General features: G+C 48.2%; 1 protein-coding gene across 1 annotated transcript in view; it reads left to right on the top strand.

Annotated features, from left to right (window-relative positions):
* Nucleotides 1-17,522, top strand: part of Cmtm8 (CKLF like MARVEL transmembrane domain containing 8) — a 49,075-nt gene extending 31,553 nt beyond the window's left edge. The window contains exons 2-4 of the mRNA XM_051140533.1: nt 9,221-9,394; nt 15,647-15,763; nt 17,098-17,522. Of these exons, the coding sequence (XP_050996490.1) occupies nt 9,221-9,394; nt 15,647-15,763; nt 17,098-17,181 (375 nt within the window). The 3' untranslated portion in view covers nt 17,182-17,522. The remainder of the gene's footprint in view (nt 1-9,220; nt 9,395-15,646; nt 15,764-17,097) is intronic.
* Nucleotides 17,523-25,820: the final 8,298 nt, after the last annotated feature.

Raw genomic sequence — 25,820 nt, 5'->3', positions numbered from 1 at the left:
ATGAAGGGGGCCCGTAGAGCTGTCAAAACAGCTCTTGGTTGGTTGTCAGTGGACGCCAGGATACTTAGCATAAAAAGCACTAGAGGGTTATCACCAGTAAAAAAAAAAAAAAAAATTCACCTTGAAAGCTGCGTCCTTGTGCGGCTTAGAGGGGAGGGAGAACAGAAACTCTTCTGCCCTTTGAGACTGGAAACCAGCGCTGGGGTTGGATCCTGGAAGTTTGTGAGAGTCAGATTCAGTGAGAGACCCCGTGTCAAAGGGATGGATAACTTAGAAAGAGTGGTGGAGGAAGACACCCAGCCGGCCTCTACATTGTGTGCACATAGGAATCAAACATCAGTGCATGCCACAACATGGCTGAACCTGGGTGACAAAGATCCAAACACAAAATGTCACACATTGCGTGGGTCCAATTATATGAAATGTTGTAATTACGCGGTATTGGTTCGTTGTCGTGTGTTGTTTGGGATCACTGAAAAGCTGGCCCAGGGAATTGGTGTTGCTCCACCACCGTTTCAGACTCGAACATGTTTGTCTTAAAGTGCCCACCAAGGTCTAGAGATGCCCTTCCCCCCTCCTCCACCCCCTTACTCCCGCCCCCTCCCCCCTCTGCTTTCTGAGTGCTGGCGTTAAAGGGATTTTAGTTGTTTTGTTTTGTTTTTACCTGCATGAGTGTTTTGACTGCACGTATATCTGTGCATCGCATGTGTGCAGTGCCCCTGGAAGCCAGCAGAGAGCATCAGATGCCTTAGATAAAATTACAGGCAGTTGTTAGCTGCCCTGTAGGTGCTGAGAGTCAAGCCTGGGCCCTCTGTAAGAGCAGCCAGCACTCTTAACAGATGCGCCGTCTCCCCAGCTCCAAGCAGAGCCTGTGGGTAGGATTCAATTTACAGACACTGCCTCAAAATCCACTCCCATGTCCTCATTGGCATGCACTTGTATTTTTGCTCTCGGTGGCTTCCCATGCACGCTGCCTCTCCAGTCCTCCCATGCTAGTGACTATCCCTGACCCTGTGATCTGCTTCCGGTTCCTCACTTGGATGACAGCTGTTCTCTGGCAGATAATATCTGCCCCACCCCACCCCTGTTTGACATGCGGGGCAAAGCGGTTTGTGTACTCCTTGGCCCAATGCCAAAGGCTTTCCTTTCCTGGAGTTTTCCCATGTGGGTGACTGACTGCTCATATCAGCTAATGACAGGTCCTTCTATTGACATAACTCAACAAGCAGGGTTTAAAAATAACACCCAAGCCGGGGCTTTTTCTTACTGCTGAAACAACTGGACCAGCACAGTTCCCAGGGAAACAAGAGATGCCGTTCAAACAACCTGGGACCTGGGAGAGGTCGCATGCCAGCTTGTGCTGAAGAGAGAAAACTATGTGGGAAAAGGGGCAAGAACACACAACCAGCAGAGAAGGTGTGTGCGTGTGTGTGTGTGTGTGTGTGTGTGTGTGTGTGTGTGTGTGTGTTGAGAGAGAAAAGAATGTGCTGACTTCCATGTATGTTGGTCCCACGGAGATGCTGGCAGGAAGTTGTGGAAGTAGGTAGGTGGGGCCTGCTAGACGGTCCTTAGGCCATTGCAAGTACACTTGTGTTTGTGTGTGTGTGTGTGTGTGTGTGTGTGTGTGTGTGTACATGTGTGGAGGTCAGAGGAGAACTCAACAGGGGTCAAAATGCCGAAGTGGCACATTGGGGGATTGCGGAGCCGCCCCACTTTCGTGAAGTGTCTACATGTTTAGCTCACTTGGCAGCAGTGTTCTCCCAACCGTCATGGGGACACTGATGTGTGACCACCCTGATGGGTCATTACAGGCCTGTTTAAATCGTGAAGCAGACCCAAAGAGTACCTTGGGGATGCTGAATAATGGATGCATTGTTATTGGCTGACTTTGAAATCCCCCATAATCCTCTGTTCTTCAGACAAAAGCCACTTCACCTGTTTCTGAAATAGAGGAGTGGACCTTTTTTAAAAAACACTAATGGAAGGCAAATGTCACCGTGGGTATCTAAATTAACACGGCTGGTTCTGCACGCCTGGGCTTATAGAGCTTTTCATCTGAAATATCACAGGCCTCCTAGGGAACTCATTGTCTCACTATGTGTCTGAGAAGGGAGCCAGAGGCTGCCCAAGTTTAAAAAAAAATTTTTTTTGAAGTTTATTTTTTTTATATCCCTGTGAACTATCTTCTCTCCTATAGTATTTCTGGGTTTCACTTTTTTCTTTCTTTCTTTTCTTTTCTTTTTCTTTTACTTTTTCCCCCCCAAGACAGGGAGTCACTATCTACAGGAAGTACTTTGTTATCTCCCCTCATTAGTACTTAACTAAGCAGTCTCCCAGCTCACCTCTGAATCTTTGAGTCCTACTGATGCACTTCCGTCTTCTGGCACACCGCCACCCCAGAGACAGTTTTTCTTGTCACTGATGAACCCCCCAGGAGTGAGCAGCTGGCAGAAATGCCAGCTTGACCATTTGTGGGCCCTCTGGCTGTGATGAAAAATCATGACCAAAAGCAACTTGAGAAGGAAAGGCTTTTTTGGCTTAGGTATCCTGAATCACGGTCCACAGGGGGATGCCAAGACAGGAACTCAAACCAGGCAGGAACCTGGAGGCAGGAGCTGATGCAGAGGCTGTGGAGGGGTGCTGCTTGCTGGCTTGCTCCTCATGGCTTGCTCAGCCTGCTTTCTTTTCTTTTCTCTCTTTCTTTTTTAAGATTTATTTATTTATTATGTATACCGTGTTTTGCCTGTATGCATGCCTGTAGGGCAGAAGAGGGCACCAGATCTCATTATAGATGCTTGTCAGCCACCACGTGATTGCTGAGAATTGAACTCAGGACCTTTGGAAGAGCTGGCAGTGCTCCTAACATCTGAGCCACCTCTCCAGCCCTCAGCCTGATTTCTTATAGCATCTAGGACCACCAGCCTCACCCACCATCCCACTGGGTACTTTCACAGAAATTACTAATTAAGAAAATGGCCTATGGACTTGCCCGCACCCTGTTTGTATGTAGTCAGTTTCTCATTTGAGATTCCCTCCTGAGATGGCTCCAGCTTGTGTCAAGTTGGCATAAAACAAAGCAGTGCAGCCACCAAGCGGACAGATGTGGATCCTCTCACTTGCAGGAAACCAGCATGGGTTGCCTGACAAGACTGTAACTGGCCAGCTCAGAATGGCTGGCAGGGCCATCCTCTGGCCTCTGAGACCATGTCATATGGAAACACATCCTTCCAGTGACATTTCTGTTTAATGCCATGAGTGAATGTCCCTCCTCACCCCGGACACTGCCAAGGAGTGGCCTTGAAGTTTTTGTTTGGTTTTGGAGGGCTTGTTTGGTTTTGGTTTTTGGTTTGGTTTGGTTTTGGTTTTTCAAGACAGGGTTTCTCTGTGTAGCCTTGACTATCCTGGACTCGCTTTGTAGACCAGGTTGGCCTCGAACTCACAGCGATCCACCTGCCTCTGCCTCCCGAGTGCTGGGATGAAAGGCATGCACTACCACACCCGGCCCACTTGTTTGGTTTTACAGCTGGTTTACTGTTTGATTTTGTGGGGATTTTTTTACTTCTTTGGCTTGTTTTGGGTTGATTGGTGTTTTGGTTGTTGGTTTTTGAGACAAGGTCTGGTGGCCTGGAATTCGCTGTGTAGACTAGGCTAGCCTTAAACTCAGAGTTCTACCTGCCTCTGTCTCCCAAGAGCTGGGATAAGAAGGTGTGTACCACAATGCCCGGCCTGCCAGGAGAGTTTGAATATGTGCCCACTAGGACATGCTGCAGCCAAGAGAATTAAAAAACAAAACAAAAGAACTCCTAACTGCATCTCTGAGTGCTCAGTGAGTAACCCCTGAACCCCTTCACAGAGCTGCCCAACCATTGTCTAACGACTTGTCTCACAGCGCCAGGCCAGCTATTGCCGATATCCTCAAGGTGGGCGCCCAGAATGCAGACACCCCCCTCAGAATCTTCCCTGCCTCCTTTGCGTGGATATCAGCACGGCTTACCGTGAGTCTGCGTCCTTGACCCCTGCAGACTGCACAACTCCATTAGTTCTCTGTTTGCCCCATCTCCTGGGCAACACCACACACTGGCAAGGAAAGGAGACTGCATTGTATTCCATGTTTGCCTTGGCCTGGTGCGGGGCCGAGGCTGTCGTGGTGTCTGCTAACCTTCCTGACCCTCACGCGGCAGCTAGAGGAATGAATTGACACAGCTTTTCATAGATGTGCTGGATGTGGGCGAAATCTAGGGAAAGACGTTAAAGCGTGCACAGAGACAGGATCAGAAAGCAATTAAACACCCAGGCAAATTCTGTGTGTTCTCTTGAGACTCTCTGTCTCTCCCCTATGGTCGTGCAAGTAAGTTTTAATTAGAAGCCATTTGATAACGTCTTTGAGGGAGGAAGAAAAGGCTTTCTTCAGATAGTGAGCTAAACCTAGATTTAGAAGTCAATTGTTCATATGGGGTCTCTCTGTGTAGCCTTGGCTGTCCTGGACTCACTTTGTAGACCAGGCTGGCCTCAAACTCACAGCGATCTGCCTGCCTCTGCCTCCCAGGTGCCGGGATTAAAGGCATGTGCCACCATGCCCAGCTGTTCATGAGTTTTAAAACATATTATATTAGAAGTAAAATGTCTGTATGTTCAGTGCAGTCCAGTCCCTAGCATAGTCTCAGTGGCACATTTTACAGAAATAGACCAAAAAAAAAAAAATTTCTTGAAATTCATACGGAATCAATAAAAAAAAAAACTGTAAATGGGAGGTGTCGGCCTGTGGGTCCTGCTGGAAGGTTCTGAAGCAGAAAGAACAATCAGACCTGTCCTCGGAGCCCCTCCCACTCTTGGGAGTTTTCTTTCTTTCTTTTCCTTAATGAATCTACATTTCTCCTGCTCACTCCCTGGCCTTGGTTCTCTTGGGCATGAGACAGAGGACTTGGAAGCCAAGCTGAGGACCTCCTACCCTCCTGCCTCCACCTCCTATGTGCTAGAATCATGGATGTGTCCACCACATTTGTCTTATATGCGGTGAGGGATCAATCCTCGGCCCTCACACCCTGGCCAAGGCTGCACCTTACCAGCTGAGCTAAGTCTTCAGCCCTCTCTCTGTCCCTGCTTGAGCCTGTCTTTCACTTTTGTTAACTTTTCTTTTCCACTCCCAGAGAGAAAATGCTGAATTGACTAGAGCAGAGAGTCAGGTTGGCATCAGAACCCTTTATCCGAGTCTAACACTCAGAGACAGCCTTGGAGCATCAGGAAATCCAGACCCCCTCCCTCGAGGACGGAGTCATCACCACAGGGTCCTCTGTCCTTGCAGACTGACTTGACAGGACTGTTGTGATGATGCAGTTCACTGGGAGGTCTGAGAGCTTAGAGCTATATCGTTCATGTCTGTGGTACAGGTTTATGTCAGCCTGGCACGAGCTAAAGTCATCTGAGAAAGGAAACCTCCGTTGAGAAAATGTCTCCATAAGATGAAGCTGTGAGCAAGCCTAAAGAGCATTTTGTTGTTGTTGTTGTTTTGTTTTGTTTTGTTTTTGTTTTTCGAGATAGGGTTTCTTTGTGTAATAGCCCTGGCTGTCCTGGAACTTGCTTTGTAGACCAGGCTGGCCTTGAACTCACAGAGATCCTCTTTCCTCTGCCTCCTGAGTGCTGGGATTGCAGGCATGTGCCACCACGCTTGGCTTCTGTAGAGCATTTTCTTAATTAGTGGTTAATGGAAGACCCAGTCCATTGTGGGTGGTTCCATTCCTGGGCTGGTGGTCCTGGGTTCTCTAAGCAAACAGGCTTAGCAAGCCAGTAAGCAGCAACCTTCCATGGCCTCTGCACCAGCTCCTGCCTCCAGGTTCCTGCCCTGTTTGAGTTCCTGTCCTGACTTCCTTCAGTGATGGACTACAGTGGAAGTGTATGTCCAATAAATAATTCTTTCCTCTCCAGCTTGCTTTCCGGTCATAGTGTTTCATTGTAGCTATAGAAAGCCTACCAAAGACAGCATCTAAGACCACACTTAAGCCACTGGCGCACAGAACACATAGTAGGAAAGGAGAAAGAAAAAAAAGAGGGAGGGAGGAAGGAAGGGAGGGGATGCCAGGCTAGTCCCTGGAGCTGCCTGAGGATGGGGACTGTGACCTTTGCCCTGCCTCTTCTCAGCACTGGTAAGTGGCAGGTCTAGATGGATCCTGCATGTCTGTGTTCTTAGCTGGCGCTGGGCCTCCATCCCTCTTGGAGAACTTGGCTAATTGCAGCCTGCCAGCCAATTCCAGCCTGGCCTTGTTTGTAAATAAAGTTCCCTTGAAACCTGGCCACTCCTCCTCCTCCTCCTCCTCCACTGCACTCTACACACTGCCTGCCTTGGCAAAATTAATGACCGAACAGAGACTGTACGGGACTCAAAGCCAAAGGCATTCACCACACAGCCGTGACCAAAAAGAGAGCGCCAACTTCTCATGCAGAATTCATTCTCTTTAGCATCGTGGTGCTAATTACAGGCACGGGGCCCTGGCCAGACTCCGAGAGCCCTTACTGCCGACATGCAGCTTGTGCAAAGCATTTATTTGGTCGTGTTTGCTCGAGGGAGTAAACACGAGGTCACTAATCTCTGAAGTCTTGTGGGACTTTGGCACACTGGTAACAGGTTTCTTTGGTGTCGTTATTCACTCAGCATCATCACCGACAACAGACCACGTGCGAGAGTCTGGTTTAGGGAGCAGTGAGTCTGTGGGCGTTATTTTCAGAGATCAGATGACTCTAAGACAACTGTCTGTGGTGACAGGTCACAGGTGCTGCCTACTGTAGACGTTTGCAGATTTCCCGTCGCACTGCCTGCTGGGAATAACAGGGTCCTGTGGTACGGCTGCTGAGTAGGTCTTTGGTTGATTATAAACATGCCACAATAACTTAAGTCTCAAGTTCTTAGCACCTCCTTGCCTGAGAGCTTTGTTCTAGTCCGGATCACCTGAGGGACTCCACAGTGGTACTGTGGAAGGGCTGGAGTGCTTGAGGGAGACAGACACCCTCAGAGTAGGAACAAGAGCCATGTGGTTGGAAATCTGCCCTCACCAGGCAATTTGAATACCCTCCACCTAGGAGCCAGACCCCTAAATCCCACACCTCTATAGCCCCTCATTTCCAAGATCATGAACTGAGAGGCCACGTGCCCCGTTAGAGATGGCACCAGGATGCCACATTCCCAGCAGGCAATGCAACAGGAAATCTGCAAACGTCTACAGTAGGCAGCACCTGTGACCTGTCACCACAGACAGTTGTCTGTCTCATCTCTGAAAATAACGCCCCTGGATGCGTTCTCTGGTGGGTGTGTCCCAAGGCTCTCCTGTAGCCCAGCAACATCTCTGTAAGAATCACAAAGGTCAAGGACGTAGGAGCTAAACCAGCCTTCCACATCTTTGTATCAGTTCATCTTCTCTCTGCGGGACGTGGCAACGTCTGTCCAGTACTAACTGTTCTCACTGTGAAGTGAGAGTCAAGTCCTTCTCCCTCCTTCCTCAAAGAAACAGCCAGGCAGCCAGCCAACTCTGGGCTGGGCTGGCCATCCATCAACAGTGTGTAGGTGCCCCCTAGTGGAAAAATGGGGATGGTCGCCATGTTTCCTGAATAGACCCTGAGAGGCAAACGGGCAACGGGGCGGGGGTTGGGGGGGGGTGGGGGGCGGGCCTGGAAGAGTGAGTCCCTGACTCTGAAAGAACCAAGCAGATGTGGGGGGGGGGCAGCAGGTTGGAGTCAATATGCACTTTTCTCCCACTGTCTCCAGCGTTATGTATTAACCTGATTTTGTGTGTGTGTGTGTGTGTGTGTGTGTGTGTGAGAATCAGGGACTGGCAGATGTTTTCCGTGAGGGTGAATATTTTAGACTTCATCCACGAGACCGCTGCCTCCTTTTAAAGCATGAAACCACAGGCAATAGGTAAGGAAAAAGCACAGCTGTGTTAGTCAGCTGCATAAAATGAGTCACGTGAGCTGGGGTCTTGCCTCGATTAGTAAAGTACTTGCCCAGCAAGCACGAGGACCTGAGTTCAATCCCCAGCACCCACATAAAAATCTTGACATAGTGGTATGTGCTTATAATCTCAGTTTGTGGGGGCAGAGACAGGAGGTCCGACAGCCCGGCAGAAGTGACTAACCCTGGGTCCCACCCGGGTGGATAGCTCCTAAGGAACAACACCTAGAACTGACCTCGTGCCTTTACACACACAACACACATACCACACACACACACACACACACACACACCACACACACACACACACACACAGAGTCATCATCATCTGATACAGGCCATGAGCTGTATATAGTCACAGCCATTACTGGTCAACTGTGTTGAAACAGACCTGAATAGTGTGGCTAACACACCACATGGTAAATCCTCAGGTTCAATGATGACGTGTCTCTCTCACATCTGTTACCTAAGTGCCCAGCACCACTCATGGATAAGAGTAAGTACTCAGAAACCAGATGTAGTGGCGCACGCCTGTAATCCCAGCATTTGGGGAAGCAGAGGCAGGCAGATCTCCGTGAGTTCAAGACCAGTCTGGTCTACAAAGTAAGTCCAGTACAGCCAAGGCAACACAAAGAAACCTGGTCTCGAAAAACAAAAAACAAAAAGGAAGGAGTGAGTAGGTACTCAGAGCTCTGATTGACTTCTGTAACATAGCAACTTCATTGCAGAATTTCCCAGAATGCACTGAGTGACAAAAAGCCTGCTCTCCAAATTGGCCATTTAAAGCATCACGGCAGATAGGGACTAGCTGCCATCCCTGTTTTCTTTTCTAATTTGTCTCTGTCTAAAATGAACCAGGGTGTGATGTGAGAGGCCACTAGGCCAAACCGCTTTTGTTTAGCACGAAGAAAGGGGAGGTTTCAGGGGCTCCCTCCTGGGATGTGGGCGCACACTGACTGCTCCATGGCTTAGGGATTGGATTTGTTACTTCCTGTTGCTGTAGCAGAATATCTGAGGCGTACTGTAAAGGAAGCATTTGTTTTCAAAAGATTTTATTTTTTAATTATGTATGCGTGAGGCAATATGCGCACATGAGTGTGTGCATTTGTGAGTGTGCGTTCGTGGGGGGCATGCATGTGTTTAACACGTACAAGTTGTAATGGGCACTTTGACGACTTTCCTCTGTATCTCTCTCTCTCTCTCTCTCTCTCTCTCTCTCTCTCTCTCTCTCTCTCTCTCTTCACTCCCACCTCTCTTTGCACCACCTCTGCTATTTCGCAGGTCTTGGGACTGCTGGTATGGACGCTCATCGCTGGCACTGAGTATTTCCGAGTCCCTGCTTTTGGCTGGGTCATGTTCGTATCTGTCTTTTACTGGGTCCTCACCGTCTTCTTCCTGATTGTCTACATCACTATGACCTACACCAGGATTCCCCAGGTGCCCTGGACCACAGTGGTAAGGATGCTCCAGGGGCTGCACCTGCCCAGGGCTATGAGGTGGGATGGGATAGTGAGTGTCTTCTTGTGGGCTCGGGGTCACCTCTGCTCACATAGGGCAGGCCTGAGTGGGAAACCAGGCACCGCAGAACAGTGCGTGGCCTAGGAACCGAGCCAGCTCTCAGACAAACCAAGTTGAGGAAAACTGGGTTCTGTTGCCTGCAAACAGGCGTGTCACACCACCGGTGGCGCCTCATCTTCCAACATCTGCCCATCACAGTTCTGTGTGCATGACTACTGAAAAAGGATCGTGGCAGGGGCTGTAGAGCCCCTGCCTGGCACGTTCGAGATTATTTGGACCCCAGCAGCACTGTGAAACACAAATACAATGAAACAAGAAGGGTTAGGGGTTTGGATTTTTGTCCTGGCTCCAGGCCACATGGCATATATAGGACAAACAATGGGGACCACACAGTCCTCAGGCAGGAGAGTGCATTGAGGGTGGGCAGTCTGGACAGGAAGTGGAAGCGGCCATGTCAACTGGTGGACTGCTTGCCTGCCGTGCACAAAGCCTGGGTTCAGTCCTCAGCACTGCATACATTGTTTGTCATGGTGTTAATGTGTGGTCACGTGTGAACACGTCAGCGCCAGGGAAGTGGAGGAAAGAGGATCAGAAGTTCAAGGTCATTTTCTTTTTTGTTGTTCATGTTTTTGGTTTTGTTTGGGTTGGCCTTTTTTTTTAGGGGGGAGGGTTGTTTTTTGGTTTTTTGAGACAGGGTTTCTCTGTGTAGACCAGGCTGGCCTCGAACTCACAGCGGTCTGCCTGCCTCTGCCTCCCAGAGTGCTGGTATTACAGGCATGCACCACCACACCTGGCTTCAAGGTCATTTTCAGTTGCATATGGCATTTGAGGCCAGCCTGCAATCCATGAGGCCACCCCTGTCTCAGACAGACAGATAGATATGGTGGCACATGCCTATAAATCTAGCAAGTCCAGCACTTGGGAAACTGAGGCAAGGAGATCTCAAGTTTGAATCCAAGCTAGCCAATAGTGAGTTCAAAATCTGTGTGTCTTGATCTATGTATAGAAAGACCCTGTTTCATTTAAAATAATAATAAATTTCTTTTAAAGTGGTACCACATATACACACTATAAAACAGAACTCTATAAAGACATACTGGCTTACTATATTTGTTTCCAACAACTAACAGATACACACACACACACACACACACACAAAAGTCACCCTGGCTCAATGACTTGAAAGTTTTAAAGTCACCCTCCTGGAGAGTTGTGGCCTGAGGCTCCTTCAAAGGGCGAGGCTTTCACACACAGCAGCCATTGTTCCTTCTGAGTTGCCTTGACAGCTCAAGCAAGCCCAACCGGAAACAGGTCTCCTTTTGCTTTCCAATACAGGTTAGGTTGTGACTGGTTCCCCACATCCAAAGCTGAGGATTCTCCACTGGCACTGTCAGGCATTTGTATCTGGGTCTGGGAGTGAGCCCAAGCAAGGTGCTTGTGACTGTCCAGGACCACGCAGGTAGTCCTGGGACTCAGTGACCTGTTTCCCCAAGGACACTGGGGAAGGGCAGAGTCATCCGGATGCGGGATTCAGAAATAGCCTGCACTTTGGTATAATAGTAGCTGTGACAACACAATGGGAGAGAAGGGTAGAGCAACCAGCGAGGTGGGGCTGGCCGTGTGGCTTAGTGGGTAGAGTGTTTGCCTCACGTGCATGAAGCCCTAGGTTCAATCCCCAGCACCGTATGAGCTGAGTGTGGCACACACCTATAATCTCAGGGAGGGTGGGGGCTGGAGGACTCTCTGATAAATGACGCATTGGAGGCCAGCCTGGGCTACATGGGACTTAATCTCCAAATAAAGACTAGTAAATATCTCAGAAGGAAAGCAAAGAAATGGCTTCTTCTGGTACTTGAGACCGTGGGAGTGCTGGCAGTCCTGAACTGGTGCCGTGGGAGAGGAAGGGGATGCCTGCTGGTCAGCCAGCTCTGTCTTCCACATCCTCCCCTTCTCTCTCTCACCAGCCCGAGAGTGTCTGCTCAGGGCCAAGGCCAGGCCTGCTCCCTGTCCCTCGCTACCTTCTCTGGTCTAGAATTGTGGCTAACAAGACATTTGCCAGCCACCTGCCCCTGGGTGAGCTTTATGCTTGGATGTGATTCCTACAACAGAAGATCACATGATGTGCCTGGGCCCTGGATCGCACCCTTTGAGACCAGGCATACTCTCCTTGATCCCCTTAGCTGCAATGCACCTGTGCCCAGGGACACATCCTAGCCCCACAAGAACAAAAGACCCTGGAGGTGACCTGTGTCCCTGGGCTGGAAGGAGGCAGCCAGACTGGTTTTGACCACTTCATTCCATGAAAGAGGAACTAATTCTCAGGTTACTTACTCTAGGTCACACGTCCCAAAGAGAACCGTCTGTCACCTCAGGGCTTTCCCCCACTGTCTGCAGATGGGGGGGGGCGGGTGGGCGGGGATGGTCCTGTTGATAGCCACAGGCCATCTTAGGTGGCCTCTCAGGGCCTTTTTTGTCTTCAGATGTGGAAAGGAAGTGGAGAATCAGTTCACAACTATGATCCCTACATCCAGGAGACTGAGGCAGAAGGATGGTCTCCAGTTCCAGGCTAGTCTGGGCTACAGAAGGAGACTCAAAACCTAAGGCTGACTAGATGGCTCAGGAGGGAGAGGTACTTGCCTCCAAGACTGACATCCTGAGTTTGATCCCTGGGCCCCACATGACAGAATGAACGGATTCCCAAAAGTGGCCCTCTGACCTTTACTATCATACACAGCCTGCTGCAAGCACATGCGCATGTACCATATACAGAAGTGTAATTATAAATTATTTAAAACTAGGAAGTACGGTGCAAACTGAGTATAATCAAGCAGTTTAAAGCCTCAACCTGGGGATGGAGAGATAGCTCAGTAGATAAAAGCATTTGCTACTCTTTACAGAGGTCAAGGTTCAATTCCCAGCACCCACTCAGAACTGTCTAATTCCCAGGTCTAGGTGATGTGACATTCCCTTCTGTCCTCCAAGGGCCCTGCACATAAATGACACACAGACATATAGTCAGGCAAACCCTCATACACATCAAATTAAAATCAATCTTTTTAGGCTGGTTGTAGTGGCACATGCCTTTAATTCCAGTACTGGGAGGCAGAGGCAGGCGGAACTCTGTGAGTCTGAGGCCAACCTGTCTACAAAGCACAGCCAAGGCTACACAGAGAAACCCTGTCTCAAAAAAAAAAAAAAAAAAACTTTTTTTTAAATGGTTCAGTTGACAAAGTGCTTGCCATACAAACTGGAGGCCCTGCATTCAGATGTCTAGGACCTGTGTAAAGTGGGTGGTCAGATGGCTCAGCAGGTAAAGATATTTGCCAGCAAACCTGATTTAATCCCTGGGTTGCACTTGGTAGATAAAGAGAGTCAACTCCTGAAATTTGTCCCCTAACCTACACACATACACACACACACACACACACACACACACAGAGAGAGAGAGAGAGAGAGAGAGAGAGAGAGAGAGAGAGAGAGAGAGAGAGAGAAATTCTTGACTCTGTCACTTAGTCTTTTTTCTTAATTATTTTTTTATTAATTCATTCATATTATATCTCAATTGTTATCCCATCCCTTGTATCCTCCCATTCCTCCCTCCCTCCCATTTCCCCTACTCCCCTCCCCTATGACTGTGACTGAGGGGGACCTCCTCCCCCTGTATATGCTCTTAGGGTATCAAGTCTCTCTTCTTGGTAGCCTGCTATTAGTCTTTGGTTAGTATCTTCCTTGTTGATTTAATGCCCTCAGCTACAAGGAACTTTAAATATATATACTTATTTTATATGTGTACATGCAGGAGTTCAGGTACAGAAGACACAGGAAACCCTCTGGGACTGGAGTTACAGGTAGTTGTGAGGTGCCATGTTGGTGCTGGGAACCAGGTTCTCTGAAAAGCAGTAAGTGCTCTTAACCACTGAGCCATCTCTCCAGACCCTGACATGGGACTTCGTAAAACACTCCACCCAGTAGAGAGTGGGTCGGTCATTTGGGAGGGTGGTGACCTGCCTGGGTGGCTCAGACGTCAAGGCTCGGCCACTTCTAACAAACTCTTCTCTGAAACTGAGAAGTAGTTCACAGCAACCTGCCAGGATTCTGAATGGACTTCTCTCTCCCGCGGAGGGTTAGACATCCTTAGCAGTTCAAACGCTGTAAACTGAGGCCCCAGCTACACAGGCTGGAGGCTAAACAAAGAGTTACAGAGTGCTTTCACAGCAAAGCAGGATGGAATTTCAGGAGGGAACTGTGGCTCCCTCCCTCTCCCCCGACAAAGAGCAGCTGGCCACCTTTGTTCAGATCCTGTGTTCTCTGAAGCTCACATCCACAGCACAGGGATGTTGGAGAGCCAACAGGAGCTGGAGGGTCTAGCAAGTGTGACCTGCACCTGGGCCCAGCCATTTCTTCAGCAGGTCAGCATGGTCCATGGCCCCCATCCCGCCCCCCCCCCCCCCCCCCCCGCTTCAGATCCGTGGCCATCCTTAGTCTGTACTAAGATGTGTTTCAGCTGGCAAAGACCAAGCCCCTGCACAAGGTGGTTCATCTTCTAGTGGATAAAGATCACCTGCTTTCTCACAAGTCCGTTCCCCATCCCACCCTTGGGATCAACACAAAAACATGTTTACGGCCACTACAGAGGCTGAGGGACAAAAGGAAGAGACTTTACTCACAGACAGGATATCTGGTTGGCTCTCTTGTACGTGGTCCTCTGACCTCAGTTTCCTTCTTAACGGGCTGGTTCGGACTGACTCGTGAGGGTGCCCATTATCTCAATCACAGGGAAGATTCCTGTGGTTACTTGTACTAGATCCGCACGCAGGACAGGTGAAGAAGGTGCCGGGAAGTCGGGAAAGACTTGTCTAGGTGATGGTCACACCAGCTGTGTTGTACACCTTGAAGGCTTTCTCAGTGGCTTCGACATAGACAGCTGTTCTAGATGCAAGCCCACCTGAGTACCAGAAAAAAAGCTCCACCATGCTTCCCAACTCCTTTGAACTCTTTAATATTCAAAGACTAGTTGGCCAGGGATGCTGGGATTTAGTTACCTCATAGTGGGTCATGGTCAGGCAGCCAGGACCCTGACTCTAACCCTGAGGACTCTATGGTCCCTAGCCCAGGGCCAGTGTGCACAGGAGGCTAAGATGCAGAGCTTACAGTTGACCTCAGGATGTCAGCATCTGTGTCTGGAAGATCCTGGGTGCCTTTTCTTTCCAGTGGAGGAAAAGATAGCTTCTTCTGACTCCATACCTTTGTCTCTGACTTCCTGAGGTGTCGGGCATAATAGCCCCTTTCCCGGCGTGTAAGCCCTCTATTTCCTTTAGTGGCTGTTGATTTCCCCACCTACTTCCTCGTTCCAAGCATGTACTTGTCCCAGAATATAGTGTCCTAGAGTTTAAAAATAACTGAAAATCAGCCGGGCATGGTGGCACACGCCTTTAATCCCAGCACTCGGGAAGCAGAGGCAGGCGCATCTCTGTGAGTTCAAGGCCAGCCTGGTCTACAAAGTTAGTCCAGGACAGCCAAGACTACACGGAGAAACCCTGTCTCAAAAACAAAACAAAACAAACAAACCCAAACAAAAGTAACTGAAAATCCATTGTTAAAGAGCAAAGAAAAACAGGGGGAGCCAAGGTGACAACACCTCCCCAAAGGACTCTGATATCTGCTCTCCCTCTCCCCAGCCCCACCATCTCTCTCTCTCTCTCTCTCTCTCTCTCTCTCTCTCTCTCTCTCTCCATCCCTCCTTTCCTCTTCCATATTAAGAAGTAGCTGTGAAGCACAGCACTGAGGAGATGAGAGTTGGAGGATCTATAGCCTGTGCCTGTGCCCAGAACATTCATACATACAATTAAGATGTAGCTTTACCTAACTGTGCCTCCCCTGGGATGTGGAGGAGGTCTGTCCAGGACACGTGCCAGATAACTGACTACAGCTGAGGCTGGGGTGAGGCGACAGGTGACACTGCACAGCCTCTCCTGCGGCCTGCCCCCCTCTACCAGGATCACCACGCTGAGGTTTCACAGGAGCTGGGGACCAAGAGCCAGCAGAGAAAGAGTGATGGTTAAAGGGACAGTGTGCAGTCTTGGGGCCAGTCAGGGCTGGTGACATCCTGGACGGGGGCTGCAGCGACACGCTCGCCTCTGGCAGCTGGCTCCTCTTGGCCTTCCCTCAACACTCTGTCCCCCTTCACAGGGCCTGGGCTTCAATGGCAGCGCCTTCGTCCTGTACCTCTCAGCGGCCATAGTGGATGCATCCTCTGTGTCCTCCGAGAAGGACAGTCACAACTTCAACAGCTGGGCAGCCTCCTCGGTGAGTGAGTCATTGCATACACCGCCCATAGCGTCCTGTCCTGAAGTTTCCTCCCAAAGCCTGCTTGAGATCAGGAGGGAGTCACCTTGTCTGCAGGGAACGATGGCCATTTGCAATAGTGACAGTAGAGCAGTCAACTGGTTGATGACCAACAAGGCATTAAAACGTATGGGCTGAAAGGAAATTTAAAAACAAAACAACAGCCGGACATGGTGGTGCCTGCCTTTAATCCCAGCACTCGGGTGGCAGAGGTAGGTGGATCTCTGTGAGTTTGAGGCCAGCCTGGTTGACAAAGCAAGTTCAGGACAGCCAAGGCTACACAGAGAAACCCTGTCTTGCAAAAACAAAAACAAAAAACAGAACAACAGACAGCAAGAATGAGCCAGCATATGGCAGTAGCTGCCCTTCTAAAAAGAATCTGTTTCCCCTGCAGAAGATGAGGCGAGCGGAGGAGGGTGATGACTGAAGCCTTGTAGGGCATGGCAAATCTTTAAGCAACAATGACAACCCTCCTTCCCACAGCTGGTTGGCCCCTTGCTGTCCACTTGGTTCCTCCTAACTTTATTTATTATTTATTTATTTATTTGGTTTGGTTTGGTTTTTCGAGACAAGGTTTCTCAGTGTAGCTTTGGCTATCCTGGACTCACTTTGTAGACCAGGCTGGCCTCGAACTCACAGAGATTCACCTGCCTCTCTGCCTTCCGAGTGCTGGGATTAAAGGCATGCGCCACCACACCCAGCTCTTCCTAACTTTAAACACAGAGAGGTACAAATTGAGATTTTGAGATCCATAGACACACTGGATGTGTGTGCGTTACAGTGGCTGGTGGCAGAAACTGAAAGCTGAGGCCTGTCTAAGGTTACCTGAACTAGATTAGGCCACACACAGCTCCAGCAGCACCCTTAGGTGAACTCCCTAAGGAATCCTGACCTGTCCCAGAAACTCAAAGGGCACAGCCAGGAGACGCCAGAGAAGGAAAGCAGAGGCAAGGATGACTCAGTTGGCACAGGTGTGTGCCACCACGCCTGATGGTCTGAGTTTGCTCCTAGAGACCTGTATGGTAAAAAGAAAGAACTGATGCCCACAAGTTGTTCTCTGACCTCCACATACATGGCGATGGTGATGATGGTGGTAGTGGGGATGATGGTGATGAAGATGAAGGTGGTGATGGTGGTGATGATGATGATGATGGTTTTAAAGAAAAGAGCTGTTGAATAGAGAAGGAGTCCAGGGTAGTTTGAGCTACTGACATAGTTGGGGGGGCTGGGAGGCAATCATTTGCTAGTCAAGACATGTGCTGAAGCCCTGTCTCTACCATGCTTCACTTCCACAGTTCTTCGCCTTCCTGGTCACCATCTGCTATGCTGGAAACGCATACTTCAGTTTCATAGCCTGGAGATCCAGGACCACACAGTGACTTCCTCTTCTGATAATGGAGAAGAAAACACACCAGGACAGATCTCGCTGTGAAAAAAAAAACAAAAACAAAAAACAAACAAACAGTTGTAGCTATAATGTATATTGCCCAGAATTGTATTTAACTAATGTTTTTATATCTTAGCTAAATTCCCTCCTAGCGGCTTGTTACAGTTAGACTGGATGCTTACTTGCGAATTGCCCTACTTCCTCATAGGTTTTATTTTCTTACACAATGTATAAATAAATTGCTAAGTGTTAAGAATGTGTGGGGTTCATAAAGCTAAATTTTTTCTTTTCTTTTTGGTCTTTTTTTGAGACAGGGTTTCTCTGTGTAGCCTTGGCTGTCCTGTACTCTGTAGACCAGGCTGGCCTCCAGCTTACAGCCATCCACCTGCCTCTGCCTTCCAAGTGCTAGAATTAAAGGTGTGCGCCACCACACCTGACTTGTAAAGCTAACTTTTTAAGCTACATTTTTGTTTAGTATGTGGATGTGTGGGTTTGTGTCTGGGTGTGGGTGCACTTTGTACCACAGTGTGTCACATGCTGAGGTCAGAGGACAACTTGCAGAAGGGAGTTCTCTCCTCCGACTCGACAGTCCCCAGGGATAGGATATAGACGTCCAACATGGCACCAGGAGGCTTTCTTTTTCCATGGATCCATCTCACTGGCCTAAAGCTAGCTTCACTCTGTAAAGATTTTTTTTTTTTTTAATTTGTACCTGTGTGTGCATGTACCTGGTGTTTAGGCAGCTATGAGCTTGGGCCCCCTGCAAGAGCAGTGAGTGGCTCTTACCTGCTGAGAACGTTACCTCCAAAGCGAACGTTAAAGATACCAGATTTAATGGCGCAATGCCCCCAGCTAACGGTGAGTGTGAGTGATAAGGGACATCAGTCACCGGGACAGGGTGGCCGGAGAGATCTCTCGCTGGGAACCACAGTGCCCATGACTCTCACATGCTAGCCTATACCTTAGGTCAATCAAAGGAGACATGGCCTTGGGCTCAGTAAAGAGCTCCTGCAAAAAGGTCCTGCCAGGAAGGGCTAGTTTATTCTAGAACACGATAAAAATAGATATGTAGCCACTGAGAGGACTGATAGGTACAGGTGTTGCTGAGGGCTGGGGAGATAGCTCCAAGTGCCTTGCAAGCAGAAGGCCTGGCTTTGATCAGAACCCACATCCAAAAAAGGAACGCTGAGGATGCGTATTTTAGCAGCCCCCATGTTCCATCCCTGGACTAATGGGAGAAGCTGGAGGATCCGGTGTTCAAGCTCAGCCTGAGGCTACATCAGACCTTGCCCCACCCCCCCCCCCCCCCCCCCCCCCCCCCCCCAAAAAATTGTCAGGCCAGGTAGTGTACTGATTGTGAGCCTAGCCTTTAACAGCTCAGCCATCCTCTCTCCAGTTCTGGCAGTGCATCATAATCCTAGCCCCAGTGAGGCAAAGACAGGCGGACCCCTGAGGGCTGCTAGCCAGCCAGCACAACCTACCTGTGGAGTTCCCGGCCAGCCAGTGAGAAACTCTGTCACGCAAGAAGGTGGACAGCACCTGAGGAGAGATAGCTAAGGTTGTTCTCTAGAGTGCACATGCACACACGCATGCAGGCACGTGTGCACGTACACACATCATCGTGCCGAAATGTCTTCACATCTCAAATCATTACTGTGACTCCATGGTGACATTGTCTGCAGCTCTTATCATATGGTGGGAGAGCGCAGATGAGCCAGGCCAATTAAAGGGAGGAAGTGTTTTCAGGCAGGACGGTTCCTGCTGGTACAACAAGTATCTTGGGTGACTTTTCAACTCAGAGTTTTTAAAAAACAAGAAAAACCACAGAAACGTTAGTGGGATTGGTGTCATGTGCAGGGCTGAAATACGCCCTCTTTCAATATGATGTCCCACTGGCTTCTAGGACATTTTGTGGTCCCTGTTTGGTGGTGTTTTCTTTTTGGGGGGGGAGGGGTTTGTTTTGTTTTGTTTTTGAGACAAAAAGCCTTGGCTGTCCTGGACTCACTTTGTAGACAGACCAGAGACTGACCTCGAACTCACAGCGATCCACCTGCCTCTGCCTCCCGTGTGTTGGGATTAAAGACGTACATCACCACGCCCAGCATCGGTGCTGTTTTTTTTTTTACTTGTATGTTTGGGTTTTTCCTGTTTATTTGGTTCTCTGTGGTGTCCCTGGGACAGCCTGCCACTTGGTGACTTTGCAAAAAAATAGAATAAAGCTGCAGGCAGTTCTCATATTACTGTCTAGCCTGCTGCACGCTGTAATTATATTCAATACATTTTGCTTGCTGTGCTAGCCTAAATGGTGAATACACTCTGTGCCCACATGGTCTGAAGTCCCCTTTCTATAGGGATCGCCTAAGACCATCAGAACACACAAATGTTTACATTACAGTTTATAACGGTATCAAAAAATAAAGTTATGAAGTGCCAACGGAATAAATTTTATGGGCCAGGGGTGATGGTGTAAGCCTTTAATTCCAGCTCTCAGGGTGGCAGAGGCAGTTGGATCTCTGTGAGTTTGAGGCCAGCCTGGTCTACAGAGTGAGTCCAGGACAGCCAAGGCTACTCTGTCTTGAAAAACAAAACTAATGATAATAGTAGTAATAATTCTATGAGGAAACTGCATTAAAGGGTCATAGCATTAGGAAGGTTGAGAAACACTGGTCTAAGGAGGAATGCTTTCACACCCACAATCCCTTCCTCACCACTATGACAACTACAAAACCAAGTCTCAAAACAAAGCAAAAGGCCGTATGTTTGAATGCTTGGTCTTCAGGGAGTGGCACTGTTTGGAAGGCATTAGGAGGTGTGGCCTTGTTGGAGAAAGTGTGTGACTGGAGTGGACACTGGGGTTTCAAAAGCCCAGGCCCAGGGGTTCTCTTCTTGATGCTGGGGCTTCCAGGTGGAGAAGTCTCAGCTACTTCTTCTTCTTTTTTTTTTTATTTTTATTTTTTTTTTATTATACAGTATGGTGCCTGCATGTATACCTGTAAGCCCGAAGAGGGCACCAGATCTCATTATAGATGGTTGTGAGCCACCATGTGGTTGCTGGGAATTGAACTCAGGACCTCTGGAAGAACAGACAGTGCTCTTAATCTCTGAGCCATGTCTCCAGCCCAACTCTCATCTACTTCTCCAGTGTCATGTCTGCCTGCGTGCCACTACTCTCCCCACCATGACGATGATGGCCTACTACTCGGAAACTCTAAGCAAGCCCCAGTTAAATGTCTTCTCGTAAATAGTTGCTGTGGGGACGCTGAAGCTGTGGCTCAGCGGTTAAGGCCACTGACTGTTCTTCCAGAGAGCCTGGGTTCAAGTCCCAGCACCCACATGGCAGCTCATGATTGTCTATGACTCCAAGATCTGACAATTTCACAGAGACATACATGCAGGCAAAGCACCAATGCACATAACATAAAGGTTAAAAAAAAAAAAAAAAAAAGAGTTGCCACGGTCATGGTGTCTCTTCACAGTGACAGAACACTGACTTTAACACCCCAAGCATTATGGTACAAGCCTTTAAACCCAGGGTAGGTGGCTCTCCGAGTTCAAGGCTAGCCTGGTCTACATAAGGGTTCCTGGTCAAGCTGGGCATGGTGGTGCATGCAGCGCTGGGGAGGTAGATCGAGTTCAAGCCAGCCTGGTCTACAAGGTGGGTCCAGGACAGCCACCGCTAACACAGATCCTGTCTCAAAAAAAAAGAAAAGAAAAGAAAAAGAGAGAGAGAGTTCCTTGTCAGTCAGGGCTACAAAGCAAAATCTTGTCTCAAAACAACAATAAAAAGAAGTTTGGGCAATCTCACTGTATTTAATCCCCAGATCATCAACAATAAAAATAAATTAAGACAATCTTTCTGTCCTCTCTGACTTACCAAAGCCAGGACACCTTCTACATACCCAGTGGATTTTGTTAAGTACTTTATACTGCAATCAAGGTTCCATAAAGAGGCAATGAAATAGAGGCCTAAAGAGGTTTTTCTGGGAACCTTCTGAAGGAAGCCCTTTCATGTCCAGGACACCTTCTACATACCCAGTGGATTTTGTTAAGTACTTTATACTGCAATCAAGGTTCCATAAAGAGGCAATGAAATAGAGGCCTAAAGAGGTTTTTCTGGGAACCTTCTGAAGGAAGCCCTTTCATGTGAAAGGGAGATATGACCACCAGTTCAAGAGACACTCCAGGGCTGAGCAATGCTGCACGGCCTTGGCTGGAAAGCCCAAAGACCATCGTCAATAGCGTCTTTCCTCCTGCCTTTATCTATGGCTCCTCAGAAGCAGTCCCATAAGCTCCTCTGACAACCCACCAAAACAGTAAATATTTTTAACCAAAAGAAAATTTAATTTAAAAAAAAAGTAAGCTGGGCGTGGTAGCACACGTCTTTAATCCCAGCATTCAGGAGGCAGAGGCAGGCGGAATGGATTGCTGTGAGTTCAAGGCCAGCCTGGTCTACAAAGCAAGCCCAGGGCAGCCAGAGCTACACAGAAGCCTTGTCTCAAAAATCCAAAAAAAAAAAAAAAAAAAAGCATCCAGACCTTTTAGATGAATCATCTCCAAGGCTGCAAAATGGCAGCTGGTGTCCACACGAATTCCTGGAAAAAAGTGTGTGTGTCTGCAATGACTAATTGATGGGTTGGACTAGAACTGCAGTGGTGTGGGCAGGTTGGAATGTTGCAGGTCCTCAGATAATTACCTTATCTCAGGCAATCCCGCCGCCCCCGTGGCAATTCCACAGGCTTTCAGAACCAAAATCTAAGAACATCATCAGCTAGTACCTGAGGCCTAGCTGTAGGAAAGCTTCCTGGTCTTGCTGGAACCGCCTCTCTCTGAAGTGCGCACTGATGTCTTTTAAGTTTGCCTTGATTTTTTTAATGTTTTATTTATATTTTTAAATGTATATGAGTGTCCCTAGCTGCATGTACAGCTGCATGTCTGAAGAGGGCGTTAGATGGTTGTGAGCCACCGTGTGGCTGCTGGGAGTTGAACTCATGACCTCTGGAAGAGCAGACCATCTCTCCAGCCCCAAGTTTGCCTTGATTTATGACTCTTCTTTGTTCTGTAAAACCGTAGAGCTGCTTCCACAAGGGAACTTGGAATCTGGGTAACCTAAACCGTGTTCCAGGGCCTCCTCGGCCACTCAACTTTGGCTCCGGAATAAAGGGACTCTGCAAGCTTTGCCCTTCTGCCCCATGCCCTCTGCCTTACCAAAAACCATTAAGTTACTTTCCTACAGCTAGCCACCAAGGTCTCTTCCCTTACTTGGCCACTTCCTCCTCCTGACGCTGACCACTAAGGTCTAACTATCAAAGTACTGAAGTCCAGCAATCAAAACTTTAACATGCACAACTAAAATTAAACATGTCATCCTAACTCGAGGCTTCCCTTGTGACTTTATAATCGGCCATCTTCCTAAGGACCACTTCTGTGTCCTCTCTGTCCAGAGGCAGTCCTTTGTCCTCTGGGACCAATACCCTTCTCCCCTTCCCTTGCTCCCTTCCTCTTCTCCTTGGTCCTGTACCTCCTGCCTCTGTCTTTTATTCCCTGTCCTCTGTCCCTCTGGGGCAAATAAATCTCCTTTATGCTAAGAGCTTGGTCTTTGGGATCCTGAGCCGATACCAATCCTTCACAGTATAAACTCTCATTCTTTTTAAAGTGAGAGCTGCACATGGGGGTTGTTTTTTAACTAGATTTTTTTTTTTTCTTTCTTCTTTTTTTTTGTTTTTTGGGGTTTTTTGTTTTGGTTGGTTTTTGGGGTTTTTTTTTTTTTTTTTTTAGGTTTTTTTGTTTTGTTTTGTTTTGTTTTGTTTTTGAGACAGGGTCTCTCTGTGTAGCCTTGCCTGTCCTGGACTCACTTTGTGGACTAGGCTGGCCTCAAACTCACAGCGATTTGCCTGTCTCCTGAGTGCTGGGATTAAAGGCATGTGCCACCACACCTGGCTTGTTTTTTTTGTTTTCGTTTATTTCAAAACAGGGTTTCTTTGTGTAGCCTTGGCTGTCCTGGATTCACTTTGTAGACCAGGTTGGCCTTGAACTCACATAGATCCACCTGCCTCTGCCTCCTGAATGCTGGGATTAAAGACGTGCACCACCACACCCAGTGATGATTTTTTTTTTTCTTGTTTTTAAAAAACAAACAAAAAAAGAAAAAAGAAAAAACAGCTGAGCATAGTGCTGCAAACTTTTAATGCCAGGATCTAGGAGAAACCTGTTGAGACCATGTTGGCCAAGCCAGCCAGGACTACACAGTGACACCTCTTTGAAAAAAAATAAAAGAAAATGGGAGGACAGAACAAGCAAAACAAAATATAATGACACTTGTTCATGAAGATTCCAAGGTAGGGCTGGCGAGATAGCTCTGCTGGTAAAATGCTTGCCAGCAAGCCTGCTGACCTGAGGTCCCAGGACTTAAACAGTGACTTGACTCCCCTAAATCGCCCTCTGATCTCACTGTGAGACACAAGTACACATGCAAGTAAATAGGAATAATAAAAATATTTTTAAGATACCAGGATGGAGCCCATTGCTTCGTATGCACACCTAAAAGTTGTCTCTCCCATTATTTGTGCACAATGTCTCAGTCCACCTCAGACTTTCCTGGCCTCTGGGACAGAACTGGGTGGAATTGTAATTTAATGTGTTTACCTACTCTGGGCAAATCAATAAAATGCTTGAGGCATTTCATCCCTCACCATTGCTATTTCTAACCCATCCTCCTAGATAAATATTTGGCTAGTACTTGAAAACTTTAAGAAAATCCAGAGATGGAATGTCCAATTGCAATAATTCATTTTCAGATTTTTAAATTTCTCCCTTCATCGGAAAAAAATCCCTTTAGGGCATTAGCACAGAGAAAGATTTTAAATGCAAAATGTATCTGTGTATGAAGCACTGAAAGTGCATCTAGGTGAAAAACCAATTCTAAGTCTGTGTCTCTAACCCCAAGACAGTTAGTGTTTTAATTGAAAAGATGGCATTTTGCAGAAAAATGGGCTTTATTGAAATGTGATGGAAAAGATAAATTTCCAAATTAACTTGGACAACAAGTGTAAACATGTGAGTATGCACAGTGCACTGGAGTGTGCACTCAGGAAGTGGTGACCTGAGAATTCATGCTAGGGAGATGCTCAGTAGGCACAGGCTCACTGCAAAGGCTTGAGGACCTGAGCTGAGACCCTTGCACCCACACACACACAACTGGGCGAGCCAGCACACGCCTGCAATCCCCAGCCCTGGGGAGGCAGAGACAGGAGAACCCTGAGACTTGCTGGCCAGTCTAACCTACTTGAGGAGCCCTGTGAAAAATAAAATTTTAACAGTTGATTTTCAAAGGTGCCTGGAGCCAGCTTAGATCCTGCTACAAATGAACAGAAAACACCAGACCCCCCTACAAAGGCCTGGCGGTCTAGCTCTTCCCCAACCCAAACTCCGCTTAGTTACCCGCCTACCGTCTCCTGCCCAAACTAGAGATTTAGAGTAGAAAAGGACTCACGGCCAAGCTTGCCTACAAGGTGCTGAGCCTGAAAACAAACAACATTCAGATGTCACACGTCTTTAATCCCAGCACTCAGGAGGAGGAGACTGGTGGGTTCAAAGCCAGCCGGGTCTCCCTAGCAAGTTCCAGGACATCCACAGGTACTTAGTAAGACCTGGTCTCAAAAGTAATTAGGCAAAGATAAACAGGAAATGAAAGCTAGGCAGGAAGCTGTAAAGGAGGAGGTCAGACAGCTGCCCCAGTGTGGGTGACCCGGAATGCCAGGTAAGATCGTGTTGTAAGATGCTGTAAGTTGGAACACTTATAAAGGTAGGTGCTTGGAGCGTATGAGGGAAGAGTGGAGCGGGGCTTTCCTGGCATCATAGGGGTTTCGGTTTGAGTAGTTCACCAAAATGTACAGTCTGACCTCCAGCCATTTTAACTTTATTGAGGCCTCAACCTTGTTGTGTATCAAAGAAAAGGTTTTCTTTGGCCACTGGCTGCTCTTCCAGAGGACCCGAGTTCAATTCACATCACCCACATGGCACCTCACACATCTCTGTAACTCCAGTTCCAGGGGGTCAGCACCCTTTTCTGGCCTACATGGGTACCTGCATACACATGGAGCACCGACAGGGGTAGGCAGAACACCCATACACACAAAATAAATAAATTTTAAAATCAATAAACCTATTTAAAAACAAACAGTCTTAAGCCAAGCAGTAATGGCACACACCTTTAATCCCAGCAATCAGGAGGCAGAGGCAGGCAGATCTCTGAGTTCAAGGCCAGCCTGGTCTACACAGAGAAACCCTGTTTTGAAATTTTTAAAAAAGAAGAGGAGGAGGAGGAGTGAGGTATGAGGCATGGTACAAACGCTTTCATTCCAGTACAGGGGAGGCAGAGGCATCAGGATACCCGCGACTTTGAGGATAGCTGGTGTACACAGATAGAGCTTGGCTTATTTGTTTGTTTGTTTCAGAGGCAGGGTCTCTCTAAGTAGTTCTGGCTGTCCTGGAGCTCACTATGTAGACCAGGTTGACCTCAAACTAAGAGATCCTCCTGCCTCTGTCTCCCCAGTGCTGGGATTAAACGTATATGCCATCACTCTGGCAAGAGAGAGCCTGATTTAAACACACACAGAAAGGAAGGAAAGAAAG

Source organism: Acomys russatus, chromosome 32 (genome assembly GCF_903995435.1).
Source record: "Acomys russatus chromosome 32, mAcoRus1.1, whole genome shotgun sequence".
NCBI classification, from domain to species: domain Eukaryota; kingdom Metazoa; phylum Chordata; class Mammalia; order Rodentia; family Muridae; genus Acomys; species Acomys russatus.
The sequence above is the reverse complement of the archived record's forward strand: the minus strand, read 5'-3'. Positions and strand labels throughout refer to the sequence as shown.